The sequence below is a fragment of the Bradysia coprophila genome, unplaced genomic scaffold, assembly GCF_014529535.1.
Source record: "Bradysia coprophila strain Holo2 unplaced genomic scaffold, BU_Bcop_v1 contig_350, whole genome shotgun sequence".
Classification (NCBI taxonomy): domain Eukaryota; kingdom Metazoa; phylum Arthropoda; class Insecta; order Diptera; family Sciaridae; genus Bradysia; species Bradysia coprophila.
Genome location: NW_023503608.1, coordinates 2161131 through 2173412, shown reverse-complemented (window position 1 = coordinate 2173412; position 12282 = coordinate 2161131). Strand labels below are relative to the sequence as shown.

Here is a 12282-nt window from a genome sequence, read left to right as displayed (position 1 = left end):
ATGAAAATCATTACGAAACTAATACGAATAAATAAGTAAATAAGAAAACAAAAACATAATTATATATTGGAACTACCACTCCATCAAAAACCGAACGAATGGAAAAATAAAAAAAGGCCAAAGCTCCTCTACAATCAAACACTGACAAAATCCTCTGAAAAGTGATTTCTTTTCCATGTGTATATAATGTATTATAAAACATCAAGATAATTTACAGTACTCTTCAGTCGAATTTTGTCGGTTGATTGTAAACAGTCTAAAAGCAAACGATTTTCAGTTCAGCTGTTTTGATCGGTGTTCATTCAATGCATTTTACCTAATTTAATTTTAGAACTATTTTATTGTGTGAAAGAATTGCATTTACAGAGTTTTGGACAATTTTGAATTTGTTGTTTAAATTTCATTTGTGATATGCACCTGACGCCAATTAAAAGGAATCCAAAGGATGAGGCTGGTCACAGTTTGAATAAATTGAAATTTGAAATAATTGCATTGACTATAATTTAGATTCATAAAAAGAATTTAACGAAAATCGAGACGAAGAAGGAACGAATTGTATAAAAAATTTTAATAATTGTTTTTAAACAGTTGAATTTTCTTGCTTTTTTTAAATGATCGTATCGATTTAAAACCTTAAAAAACTACTTGTGATCGCTATTATCCCTGTGAATAAATAAAATTAGTTCGTAAGAAACCTGTGTGTTGGACAAAAAGGAAGAAGAAGAACATCCATTATCTCTGGCAAATAAAATATTTTTTTTACAAAATGTCTTCACTGGAAGTTACACCAAATTTGTCAACATCAAAACGTGCAAGCATTTTAGCTCGGAGCAGTTCGTTTCAGAAATTGAAGTGCTCTGCAACATATCAATTTCATTTAGCAGGTTGGTTTCATTTAAATTATAATTTTTTTAGTTACACAGAAACATTTTGAGACAACCAGTCGATGTAGTGTAAAGATACCTGTTGCGACAACATTTTTGTACCTCGTCACCTAAACCTCTTGGTTGTGTGAAAAGGGTTTTTATTTTCTTTGCTTGCGAATGAATGAGCGGATGTTAGATTTTGAGGATTAACATAATTGAAATTACTCGTTACTTTTCCATTATTCAGAACACGAAACACACATTTTTATTCTAAAAACTCCATTCGATGCTGAGTAATTTTGTTCTTGTTTTTTTAAGTAACACACTTCGCCAGCACAGAGAATACCCAATGGGTATTACCCATGCATAAAACTATTTCCATTCCCGAATAAGTCATAAAATAGACTTAATGAACAGCTGTCTTTTGAACATTTGATCCCGCACAGTATTTAGAAAAAAAAAACAAAGATCAAAGTTGAATATTCCAATACATGCCCATATTATGTGTCCATGGATGCATATACGAAAGGTATATAGCAAACGAAAATAGTTGAAATCCTATTCGATTCGTCTACATAGAAAAATGGGTCTGACAAAGAGAGATGAAGGAATTTTTATTCTAATCAGAATCTCTCATAATTTTCTTACCTAAGCAATATATAATTAAAGTAATATCTTCAAAGTAGGACTAAAAAGATTTGAATTTTTTAGAGTCGAAGAAAACGGCATTGCTTCCCGTGTTAATGAGTCTTTATTCGACTGTCAATTAGAAAAAATAAAATGCAAAAATGATAAAGATAACAGAACGGACGTTAAAGCAGATGCTCAATGATCGAGCCGGTCGAAAAAAATGAACAGTTAGCTTCCCACACTTTTGCTACCTTGTATAAATCCTTCATTACCATGTAAAATTTGTCTTTATAAGATACATAAAGTCACGCCGTATTGCTCCTATCAATTTGAACTTAGATTGAATCAATGGATGCGACAGAATTGAAAATTAAATTTCAACGCACTCAATATGAGAATACGTATTTAACGCTGCAATTCGCGACGTAAGTGCGGTCGAAATTCAAAATGGAAAGTGCGGAGGTCTTTCTAAGGTAGCGTCATTTTCATACAAGGAAGCGTTGAAATGTATTTTTTGGTTCACTTTTTCATCGAATCGTTCATTTAAAATTCAAATTACAGGCACTTAAGGCGTGAATTGAGAAGGACATATCAGTTCTTGGATCCACTCAGCTCTAATCTTTCTTTGTACTTTTACACTTTTTCAATTACCAGTTTTGCAGTCTATTCTATATTTGACGGAGTGTTCTCCCCTCGGTTTTTAGATAAGACGTTAAATTTAACTGGTCCTCTATGACAGCTGTCATAAGTTCATAAACGATAATAAAATGTTGAGACTGAGCTCAGTTTAATTTAACATGCGATTTCTCTCATTTTGACTTTACGTTTGCCCTCGAGACCAGTTAAAACGCCGTGTTAATGTAGAGTGAAGATCAGTCACAAGTCAAAATGAGAGAAATCTCATACAAATTTAAACTGAGCTTAGCTTTACATTAATCTTTTCATTAAGAAATTTTTGACAGCTGACCTCGAGACCAGTTAAATTTTCGCTCTCATTTTTAAATTGCGCTCAAGGCTAGTTTGATTTAACTGATCCGAACTTTCTCTTCGTTAGCACTTTTAATGGATTCAAATTTTTAATGGATTTTAATGGATCTTGGCTCACTGCTTCAATGGAATCGATTTTTAACTGATACACAATATGAAAACTAAAATTATCTGAATGAAATTTCCTTATAATATTTCGCGATCGGTTTACATATTTTTCAACCAAATTATAAAAGAATTTTCACTGTGCTTCGAGCACAACTTCCGGTTTTTCGTCTGAATATTTCACATATTTAACGGCAACTTTTCACCTCGAAATTCACGTTATTATTGTCGAAAATATCGTGCATCAGATACGCAAGAGTCTTAGCATCATCGGCCGCACCATGTGCATCACCAACAATCTTTGTTCCCACATAGTCTGCAGCGTCATGAAGTTTCGCATTTCTCCCGAAAATATATTCCTAATATGCAAACGAAGAAAAAAAATGTGTTCGTTGACGTTTCACTGTAAAAATGTATTAAGTGTGGATCAACTCACATTAAATATTTCCTGTCCATTTATCCAGTACTTCAAATAGTTCGCATAGGAAATGTTTTTTTGGCTACATTCGTTCGGCAGAAAGTAGCCCAAATCCATATTGGACCATGTGCAAAAGTACGTGTTTTCATAGTCCGAACGACTGTTCCATGGCATAATCAAATCATGCTCATCTCGAAGATATTTCGTCCATTTACAAAAACGACCGAGCACAGATGGAAGCGTGGGGCAACCGTCAAGATAGTCTTGATCCAAACCCAATTTTTTCTTGCAACCATAGGTTAGGAAGAACTCAGTTGTATTTACGTTGCATTGAAATGCGCTTTCGATATCACCGTCATTCAGATTTATCAATGCGGCTCCGATATCTTGATCAAACACAGTGGGGTTAGATTTTTCATTTTAACATCACAGAATGGTTGTCCGAAAAACAAGTGACCTACCGACGATTTCCTGATACCATCCTTTATTTCGTTGATTTTTGGAGGGGTAACAAGTTGCCTCAAAGTCAAGACAAATCAAATACTCAGCCATGACACTCTCGATGTACTGCTAAAGAAATGAAATAGCAAACTGTTCGGTTGATATTTTGTGCTGGATCAAATTACGAAAAAATGTTAGGCGTTAACACATTCGCACTTTGAATAAACACCAGACACACGATCCTCTTTCAGCTATACGACAACTATTATGTTTTAAAAATCGAGTGCAATTGTGTTCTTGCGTTGGTTTGTGTGATAGTAAATATCTCTGCCACGGAGAGTTGAAATACGACCGATCTCTGCATCGGTCACTATGAAATGTTCGAAACGTTCGAAATATCAATATCCACACTTGTATAAGTCCAACGCACTGCAAGCATGAGTGGTACTCTAAATAGGGTACTGAAACTTGACAGTGTGTCATACCACTGTAAAAAACCAATTCATACAAAATAGTACTCTATTTGGCAGCTCACTTTTGCTTGAGTCATATCCTCACAAATTTTTTCTGCAATGAACTGTGACTGAAGTTTCAAGTCAAATACTTTTGTCTATTTCAACACTCGGTTTTGGCAGGAAGTATTGTGTGCTACACGTTTCGAAATGTTAACTAATATATCAGCATACGTCCGTGGCGAGAAAATAAATTCAGACTAGTGCTGAAAAAATCAACATGCCAAAACCTGATGCGCAATGTACTATTGCAGTTCTTTTTTTTCTACATCACAAACATTCTATGCAACATTTAACCATGCAGTAGGGATGAGATTTTTATCTACAATGAAACGGTGGACACACGATTTGTTGTTTGTCATGGCTTTGAAAATCAATTTACAGTCGAACCAACATTTTGGGCAACACATGTGTGCGAAGTCGCACTTTTCGGGTCCTAGGTATGAAAAATCTTTTTTCTTCCTGTAGTACCAAAACCGTCACATTCACTCACCAAATTTAGTACCGAAAGAGCAACATTCTCCCCTACTATTTTCTCTCAATTTTCATTCCCGCTTATGTCATTTTCGATCCTATCTTTATTCTTTCCCAAATGTGTCAAGTTGTTGTATGTACGCGAATGTAATGTTTTTAGTGTTTTGTGACAATGCATTCATAAGGATTGCTTTCAGCATTCATACAGACTGCTTTCGGCATTCATTCGGATGTCTTTCGGCATTCCTACAGATTGCTTATTTTTCGACATTTGTGAGAATACATGCACAAGGAACGGACTTCTTTAGGCATTCATACGGATTACTTTCGGCATTAATATGGAATGCTTTTGCACCGGTATGTTGTTCAGTTTTGTTGTTATGTTTTGTTCGGAATGTGACTTTGGTACTCCAGGAAGAAAAATAGTATACAAACCACGGATCAAAAAGGTGTGTTTTAGACCACGGTGGTGAAAACATCCTTAGTCTCCGCTCCGCTTCGCGTCGCTCCATCCCTGGACGTTTTCACCACCTGGGTCTAAAACACACCTTTTTGATCCTTGGTATGTAACATACTATTTTCGTCTTGGTAAAGAATTTCTGTACTGTTCCGCACACATAAAATTACCCATTTTCGTTGTATAATAAGATGATCCACTAGCTTCGTTTCTTTGATTGTATCAAATGTATCTGATATTACCGAATCGAGCTACGAATAAAATGAATCTCTCCCTTGTTAAAACCTTTTGATCAGATATATGTCCGCAATGGTATCTTGATACAATCATTCGATGTTCGAAACTCGTTACGGAAACGAAAGGAGGAGAAACTTAATGAATGTGCGTTTGTTATAAACTTGGCTAGTAAATTTGTGTAAAAGTTCTCTAAAAGTTTTTTCTGCAGAGTTTTCGGAAGCAACAGACTTTGATCAATGATCACCCTAATGATTTTCTTAGTTTGTCGCCGTGTTGGAGTAAAATTATGGTTGAAATGTAGTTATAAGGCAGATTAGAATAGATTGACTGGTTCCCTTGACAAACTGTCCAGTTTTTTTTTCGATGTTCAGCAGAAAGGTTGACGAATTAAACGTGTTGGTCTCAATTAACTACCCCACTAATTCCATCCAATCTTTATTTGTGTTGAGTATTATCAATATTGTACATTTTATGTACAAGCGGAAGGCACAGACTGTTAATAATTTTTTTTTAAATAATTCCGCCCATATGCAGAATGCTTGCGCCAGAATTAACAGTCTTCTGACGTTCCACTTGAATCACTTTTCGAATCAGTCGAGTACAAGTCGAATGTGTCACTGATTTCGTCACAATCATCGGCTGCACATCCATCACTAAACTGATCACTGTTATCATCTTCGTTAGAATCAGTGGACAAATTACAATGGTCAATGATCAGGTTTGCCTTCGGTGGCACTAAAAATAAATAATTCGATCAGAAACTCCAAACATCAATTATCGTCTAACCGGGTACCTTTCGCTTCTGCCTTAGCGACACTGTTCACTAACTCTGCTAGTAAAACGTCGGCGCCTTCACTTCTATCAGAAGTCTTTAATCGTTTCACTGGTGGTTCATCAGTCTGAGAACCGCCTTTCGGTGTCGTTTCTTCCAGCTTAATTGCTTCCAACACTTTCAGTGCGGCTATCCGCTTTGCTTGCTTCTTATTTGGACCGGTTCCCAGCTTTTCGATATTATTCACCGTACATTTCATGCAAAATTCACTCAGATTCCCTGGTTTCGTGGTAGATTCGACCGTTTCAAAAGAAGCCGGCGGTAGTCTGCTTTTTGTGCAATACTCCAACAATTGTCCAACATAATTGATCTCCGGGACAGATGTGGTTGTTGCCTTTCGTTTCTTTTCGTCCGTGGTTGAGCTGCTAACTTTAGTTTCGTCTACAGAAAGCGACGACACATTGAGAAATACCAAATCAAATTTGAACGATTCCAGGCTGCGTAAATGAGATTTTGAGCTGCGATATGCTTCGCCTTTTTCTTTGATTTGGCTGGTAATTACAAATTTTGATTCTTATAATCGAGAAAGAGATTCTATGTCAGTCAGTGGTTGATAGGCTTTACCTATTCCCGTTTTTGTTTCGTTGAACGATTTCACTGTGCACACAAAATTCGATGCATCTTCATCCGAAATGAATGTATACACCGCCGGTGGCTGAATTTTTCTTTTACAAAATTCGTCGAGAACGCTAATTGCTGACTTATTCACTGCTTGAGACATTGCTTAGCAACTGTCTTTATCTTTTACGTACACGCTTTTTTATAAACTGTTCGTGTTCGTATTTCCTAAAATGATGCAAGAACGCGACTTCTGCAAATTTGTTGTTATTGTTTTGTCGACAACCTGTCAACAATTTGGAGCGAACACTCACACCACTCACACACAGTGCACACAGTAGAAACGAAAACCGAAGTCATGGGCATACAACATTTTTATATTACCAACTGGGACATATTTGCTGCATATATAGCGCGCAACGTTTTAAACATAGTGAATCTAATGAAACTGGAGACAACACATTCATCGGGTGTACCAGTTATTTCATTATGAAACATCGTGGGTGTAACAAGTGACACATTGTTGTACATGATATCCTTGGAAGAGTAAATGTCCTGCTAAGAAATATCACTCGTCTCCATTTTATTTTAAATTAAACCATTAAAATAAATGCAAAAATTTTACATTCCGAGACAAAATTAATGTTCTGTAACTGTTGGATGTTCCTTTGCTAAATATAGACTTCCTTAATGGATAGACCACCAAACTTTTCTTAGAAACCGTAATGTACAAAATCAATGTCGCATTCAGTGAAAGAGTGCACCGTTTTCTTCTAAAATTATACATTTCAGTCTTTCGCGTGTTGAATATTTTCTCAATGGCTCGTTTATTTCAGTCTTCATAGATAATTAGGGGAATTTGTATTCAACAAACCATCTTAATAGATTTAAGACGCTTGCAAGCCCAAAACCTTTTTTTCTCTTCGTAAATTTGATGAAATTTAAGTTTTAAGTATGATTTCCACTCAACAAAAAGTACTCCGTGAGAGCAGGCTGTCAAGTTAACAAAGCAAAAATTGAAGAAAATCAATTTTGTCTCTCACACAGAGCACTTTTTTGGTATGTGGAAATCAAGCCTAAAGAACTGGTAGTCCCGATTCATTTGATCTTTAACATCATTATAACGTCTTTGATTGTTACAATGAAATGAGGCGACAATGTCTTTTCTAATCGTTATATTTACCTCATAACTACATGAAGATGATGAAGATTGAAGAACCAAATATTCAACTTATTTACAATGTAAGCTTTACATGTATGAAAACCGAAATTTTCATCTCATCGTAAAAACGAACTGATGTTGCATACAGCATTACTAAAATCTTGTACTTAGAGGAGAAATTTTTGTAAAGACGCTTTCTGGCTCCCATATATCGTCTTCATTCATTTTTTCTCAATTTCTTACAACGACTTTTCTCTTGTTTACAGGCTCAAAGCTTTCCAAAGAATCGCTGACTCAATTGTTCGAAAAAGTTATAACACATTCCCGAACATTGATGCATGTAGCTTTCGTTGTGTTAGGTAAGCTTTTTTGTGCTTTTCATTTTGTGTTTTAATCTTTGCTGTGATTTTCTTTCAAAATAGTAGTTAAATTTAAACATTTCTTTTGCAGCTCTGCCTACTTTCAAAGTGTTTACAATGGTCATGCTGTGGTCACTGGATTTGCTGGCGAAAGTATTCGGTTTGAATCTTGTAATTGAGGTGAATTATAATTTCTAAAACTTAACGAAAAAAAACTGAACGAATTTTCCTTTGCTAACAGAAACAAAGCTCAGCAAAGCTCCAAACAAATGAAAGTGGATTTTTGGTCAGAATTCGCTGCACCTTCGCCAACATCAAGTCAACGCACGATGTGCCCAAGCACACATTCGATGACACCATTGAGAATCGATTAAAACCGGAACTGCCTGAGATCAGCAATCTACTCGAAACCATTACGAAATTCCGATTGAGTAAAGAGCAAAAACAGTATGGCTACTTGAGCATTTGTGTGTACGCTGGTGTAGCCTTTGCATACCTGCAGCTAGCCGTTTTAATTGTAGCACTGAATGTATCCTCAACACCGCCCGGATTGATTTTCCTGTCACTCAGTTTGATCTTCATCGGTTATATAGTGTTTAAGGTAAGTTCAATTACATTCATGAAAAAGAAAAACATTTTATCGATTTGAACTGTAAACTCGGCGATAGTATAACAAGCGATGCAGATAGCATCGACGTATAGTTAGATGTACGTGTATGTGGCCAATATATAGCCCACAAATCACTCGGAACATTTTTTTTTCTTCACATTTGAAAAAAAACGATAGATGGTTAACGTCTAACCCTTGTGTGCATATAATGCAGTATAATTCACCCTCCTGCTAGGTAAAGGTTTTTTTTTGAAAAACAATTTATTGAAATTACTTTGCATAACATTGTAACATATTGATTTCCTGTTCCTTTTGTGAGTGACAATAACAATAAACTAAGTGAAAACGGTCTATACGTATAGTAACACACAGTCCACACATTACGTTGATTCAACTACCCTCAATAGGACAAACTCTATATACAAAATGACCGTCATGCAGTTTATTGTTTGATTAGATTACAATGTGCAAAGTAGAAAATTATTACAATTTCTATGTTTGCCGATGTCAGCCTTTATTAAATTAATTTGAGGAACTTGTTCATTGTTCAGTATGCATCAAATTAATATTGACGTTGATACGACGATGTTAAAATAGTTCGGAGGTCGTTTTATTTCCATATTGAATTAATTTCGACGGAATGTCGTTCATTTTGAAGTAGTCAGTATAATACAAAGGATAGCCATGCAACCAGCCATTCAAAAATTGTATACCTATTTCCATTAGAATGACGAAGTAATGACTATTGTGATCCATGTGCAGTTGATGAACTTTGTACAGAGTGGATCGATGCAGTATCATACTTTGTCAGGCCTTTTGTGAAGTCTTCCACTAGGTCATATTCCAACTCGTCAATGGAACAAAATCTGTATCTGTTTTACCGTTACAGGCGTTCGATAGGACGTCTGTTTCGAAGATATTTTAGATTTTATTTATTTACATTAGAACGGCCTGGAAAAACTCTGTTAAGAAGTGAACAATAAAAAGTAATTTTATCCTAAATTGTATTCGTTGAAAAATTTCAAAAAAAAGGGTAGCACATCGTTAAATCGCCCCATTTTCATATTATATATGGAAGCGTTGAAATTAATTTTTTTGGTAGATTCTTTACCTACCCGTTCACTTTAATTTAAAATTCTAAAACGCACTTACGGCGTCAATTTGCTTGCAAAATACATTCCACAAAAAAAAATCTAATCTAATAACAGAATTACCAGGCAATGCTTCTTCGATGCGATTGGTCCGTTTTAATATAATAATTATCTGATAAAACAGCACGGTAAATACCATCGAAACATTATTTGATTCCCGGATAGGGTTAAATTTGAATAGAATTTGAATTTATGCGATTAAATCGACATAATTCGTAAACATTAAGATAGAAGAGATAAGCTTCCAGCTGTACGGTGACACTGTTCTTTGTATTTATTTCTCTATTTATTGGCCTCCATCCCCAATTAACCAAATTCTTCCTTTCCGAAAATTCGGAGAGACATCTATTGTTCGTTTTCCGAAGGAATTCCGAATTTTCGTTGAGGAAGAATTTGGTTAATTTGGATCAATGAGGGGATTCATATTTGGACGCATGCTACGCATATTGTTATATTATGAATTTGTTCTAAATGCACAGTTTTATTTATAAAATTATTTTTTTTACAAAATACGACCCCTAATCAGTGCCTATTTTAAGGGAATTAAATTCTTTAAAGTTCTTTGGTTCCCTTGACTGGAAGTCATGAGTCTTACAACAGAAAATACACTGTACGTGTACCACTTTTCTTCTCTTTGTTGAAGTCTGCTCTTTGTTCAAGCATTGAAATCCTCAGGTCAAGTTCGAAAATGGGTGGTATCGGTTCAATCATCTGGAAGTAGTTCTAAAAAGAAGCATTTTCTGTTCTTTGTTAATACTGGTAACTGGAGGAATTCTCAACCGATTAAAAAAAAAATTGTTTGATTCCTAAGGCTAGGTTCCAAGATATATTATGTCGGTCTAACGATTCAAGACATTTCGGAAAAATACTGTCATTTTGGGCAGCCCATCACTTAATTAGAGAAAATCTGAGCCGGCGAGTCAAATCTTCTAACCTTCTAACCTTTATGAACTGACATTCTAGAAATTATAATCGATCGAATATTTAAAAAAAAAAACATTTTTCTCTTACAGATTTTGCTGAAATCGGTGCATAACCGAAGTGAACCAACATCACCCCCAAAGCCCACATCGCCGGAACGATTCCGAATCAGCCGATCCAGCAATCGTCGTTATTTGGAGTTTCACGAAAAGACGTTGAGCAAAGTAAAATTACTCTAAATTAACATAGAATAGGGAACTTATACTACGTGTACGAATAACAGTGTTAGTTAGTGATGAAAAACAAGTATTCAAACTATCTAAGGGTGCCTTCCTACGATTATTATGTTTTAGCACTTTGTTTGATATACACACACAACGCACACAGTTTACATAATACCTCCTATCTCTTAAATTTTTACCTTAATTTTGCAGTTTTTGCTTAATAATTATTTTCATTTAGTATTTTTTAATTTAAATTTAATTTTAAACTTAATTATAATACAAGAAAATGTTTGAAAATAGATGAAACGATGATATATCGGCTTCACCACACTCACTTCAAAATATATTGTTTTTTCATCGTCTCGATGAAAAAATTAATAAAAAGAAGAAAAAAGTTTTCAATTAGAATGGTTTCATGATCCACAAAATATGTTTTTCCATCATAATTGAAACAATCACATTGAAACACCCCCGATTAAATATTGTGTGGTCACTGTGAATGTAATCCAAAGGTCACCCATAATATGAGTCCCATAATACATGCCAATCAAATTGTATTTTGAAAAAGGAAAGTTTCGCTGTACGAAACACCTCTACAAGCTACAGTGGAAAATGTATTAAGTAATTTCTTGACCACTTCGTGAAGCCGATAACATCTCTCACATTTTATTTCTTTCATGAAACCACAACATAATATCATTCGATTATTTATGCATAAAGAAAAAAAAAGGAAAGCCCGAAAGACGGAATATATATTACAAAAATAAAATCAAAACGCATTAATGTTACGATAAATAACAGCAATATTTTCCCATTACAATAAAAGCTCATTAAAGTTATATTAAATCCGACCCCTCTCAACAAGAAACAATTTTTTTTGTTCGAAACATTTTAATAATAATATTAATCTCAACTCTCCTAAACATTATTCCTTTATTGTAATTTTTTTCGGTGTGTATGCTATGTGAATTGGGTGGTGTTATTACATACCGATAAGTGTATAATTGAAATTCGAATTGGTGTGTTTGTTGTTTAGTAGATGTAACGATTTTTGATTTATAATTTGCCTGTTAAAGAAAGGTCATTTCAGCATAAATAGTCTAGTAAATCGGATGAGAAAAAGGACAACAATTGACGTTTTTGTCATAGATGTAACTCATAAATCGCATTTTAATTGGAAAAGCCAAAAATGTGGGAATGGTGGCGATACGAAATATGCTGATGTTAAAGCCTGCTAATTTTTAACGACCAAAATTTGTGTAATTTAACGAAATTCTTGGAATTTTACAAACATTATTTGGAATTTCTTTAGATTCCTGACAAAATATTGATGAGCAC

At 34.7% G+C, this 12282-nt stretch overlaps 3 protein-coding genes across 4 annotated transcripts; 1 reads left to right on the top strand and 2 right to left on the bottom strand.

Annotated features, from left to right (window-relative positions):
- Positions 1-171: 171 nt before the first annotated feature.
- On the top strand, positions 172-11812 carry LOC119080077. Of its 2 annotated transcripts, XM_037188297.1 has the most exons (5): positions 172-884; positions 7946-8038; positions 8130-8218; positions 8280-8639; positions 10813-11812. In XM_037188297.1, exons 1-5 carry the CDS (start codon positions 767-769, stop codon positions 10957-10959), a joined length of 807 nt encoding a protein of 268 aa, XP_037044192.1. In that variant the 5' UTR covers positions 172-766; the 3' UTR covers positions 10960-11812. The 2 variants fall into 2 exon arrangements, with proteins under 2 accessions (XP_037044192.1, XP_037044193.1); XM_037188298.1 differs by lacking the exon at positions 7946-8038 and having other exon boundaries at positions 199-884.
- On the bottom strand, positions 2718-3802 carry LOC119080095 (ERI1 exoribonuclease 2-like). The gene is made up of 3 exons (XM_037188320.1): positions 3468-3802; positions 3025-3392; positions 2718-2947 (listed from the first exon to the last, which is right to left on the bottom strand). Exons 1-3 carry the CDS (start codon positions 3556-3558, stop codon positions 2777-2779), a joined length of 630 nt encoding a protein of 209 aa, XP_037044215.1. The 5' UTR covers positions 3559-3802; the 3' UTR covers positions 2718-2776.
- On the bottom strand, positions 5546-6807 carry LOC119080107. The gene is made up of 3 exons (XM_037188337.1): positions 6524-6807; positions 5921-6450; positions 5546-5862 (listed from the first exon to the last, which is right to left on the bottom strand). Exons 2-3 carry the CDS (start codon positions 6156-6158, stop codon positions 5678-5680), a joined length of 423 nt encoding a protein of 140 aa, XP_037044232.1. The 5' UTR covers positions 6159-6450; positions 6524-6807; the 3' UTR covers positions 5546-5677.
- Positions 11813-12282: the final 470 nt, after the last annotated feature.

Bases quoted from the DNA above. Each gene is read 5' to 3' on its own strand.
- LOC119080107 (XM_037188337.1), bottom strand. From the start codon at position 6,158: ATGAAATGTACGGTGAATAATATCGAAAAGCTGGGAACCGGTCCAAAT. The intron at 5,863-5,920 runs GTACCCGGTTAG...ATTTATTTTTAG, and splicing joins CGCTAAGGCAGAAGCGAAAG to TGCCACCGAAGGCAAACCTG.
- LOC119080077 (XM_037188297.1), top strand. From the start codon at position 767: ATGTCTTCACTGGAAGTTACACCAAATTTGTCAACATCAAAACGTGCA. The intron at 8,039-8,129 runs GTAAGCTTTTTT...TTTCTTTTGCAG, and splicing joins TGTAGCTTTCGTTGTGTTAG to CTCTGCCTACTTTCAAAGTG. The intron at 8,219-8,279 runs GTGAATTATAAT...CTTTGCTAACAG, and splicing joins GTTTGAATCTTGTAATTGAG to AAACAAAGCTCAGCAAAGCT.
- LOC119080095 (XM_037188320.1), bottom strand. From the start codon at position 3,558: ATGGCTGAGTATTTGATTTGTCTTGACTTTGAGGCAACTTGTTACCCC. The intron at 3,393-3,467 runs GTAGGTCACTTG...TGTTTGATCAAG, and splicing joins ATGGTATCAGGAAATCGTCG to ATATCGGAGCCGCATTGATA. The intron at 2,948-3,024 runs GTGAGTTGATCC...TTTGCATATTAG, and splicing joins ATGGACAGGAAATATTTAAT to GAATATATTTTCGGGAGAAA.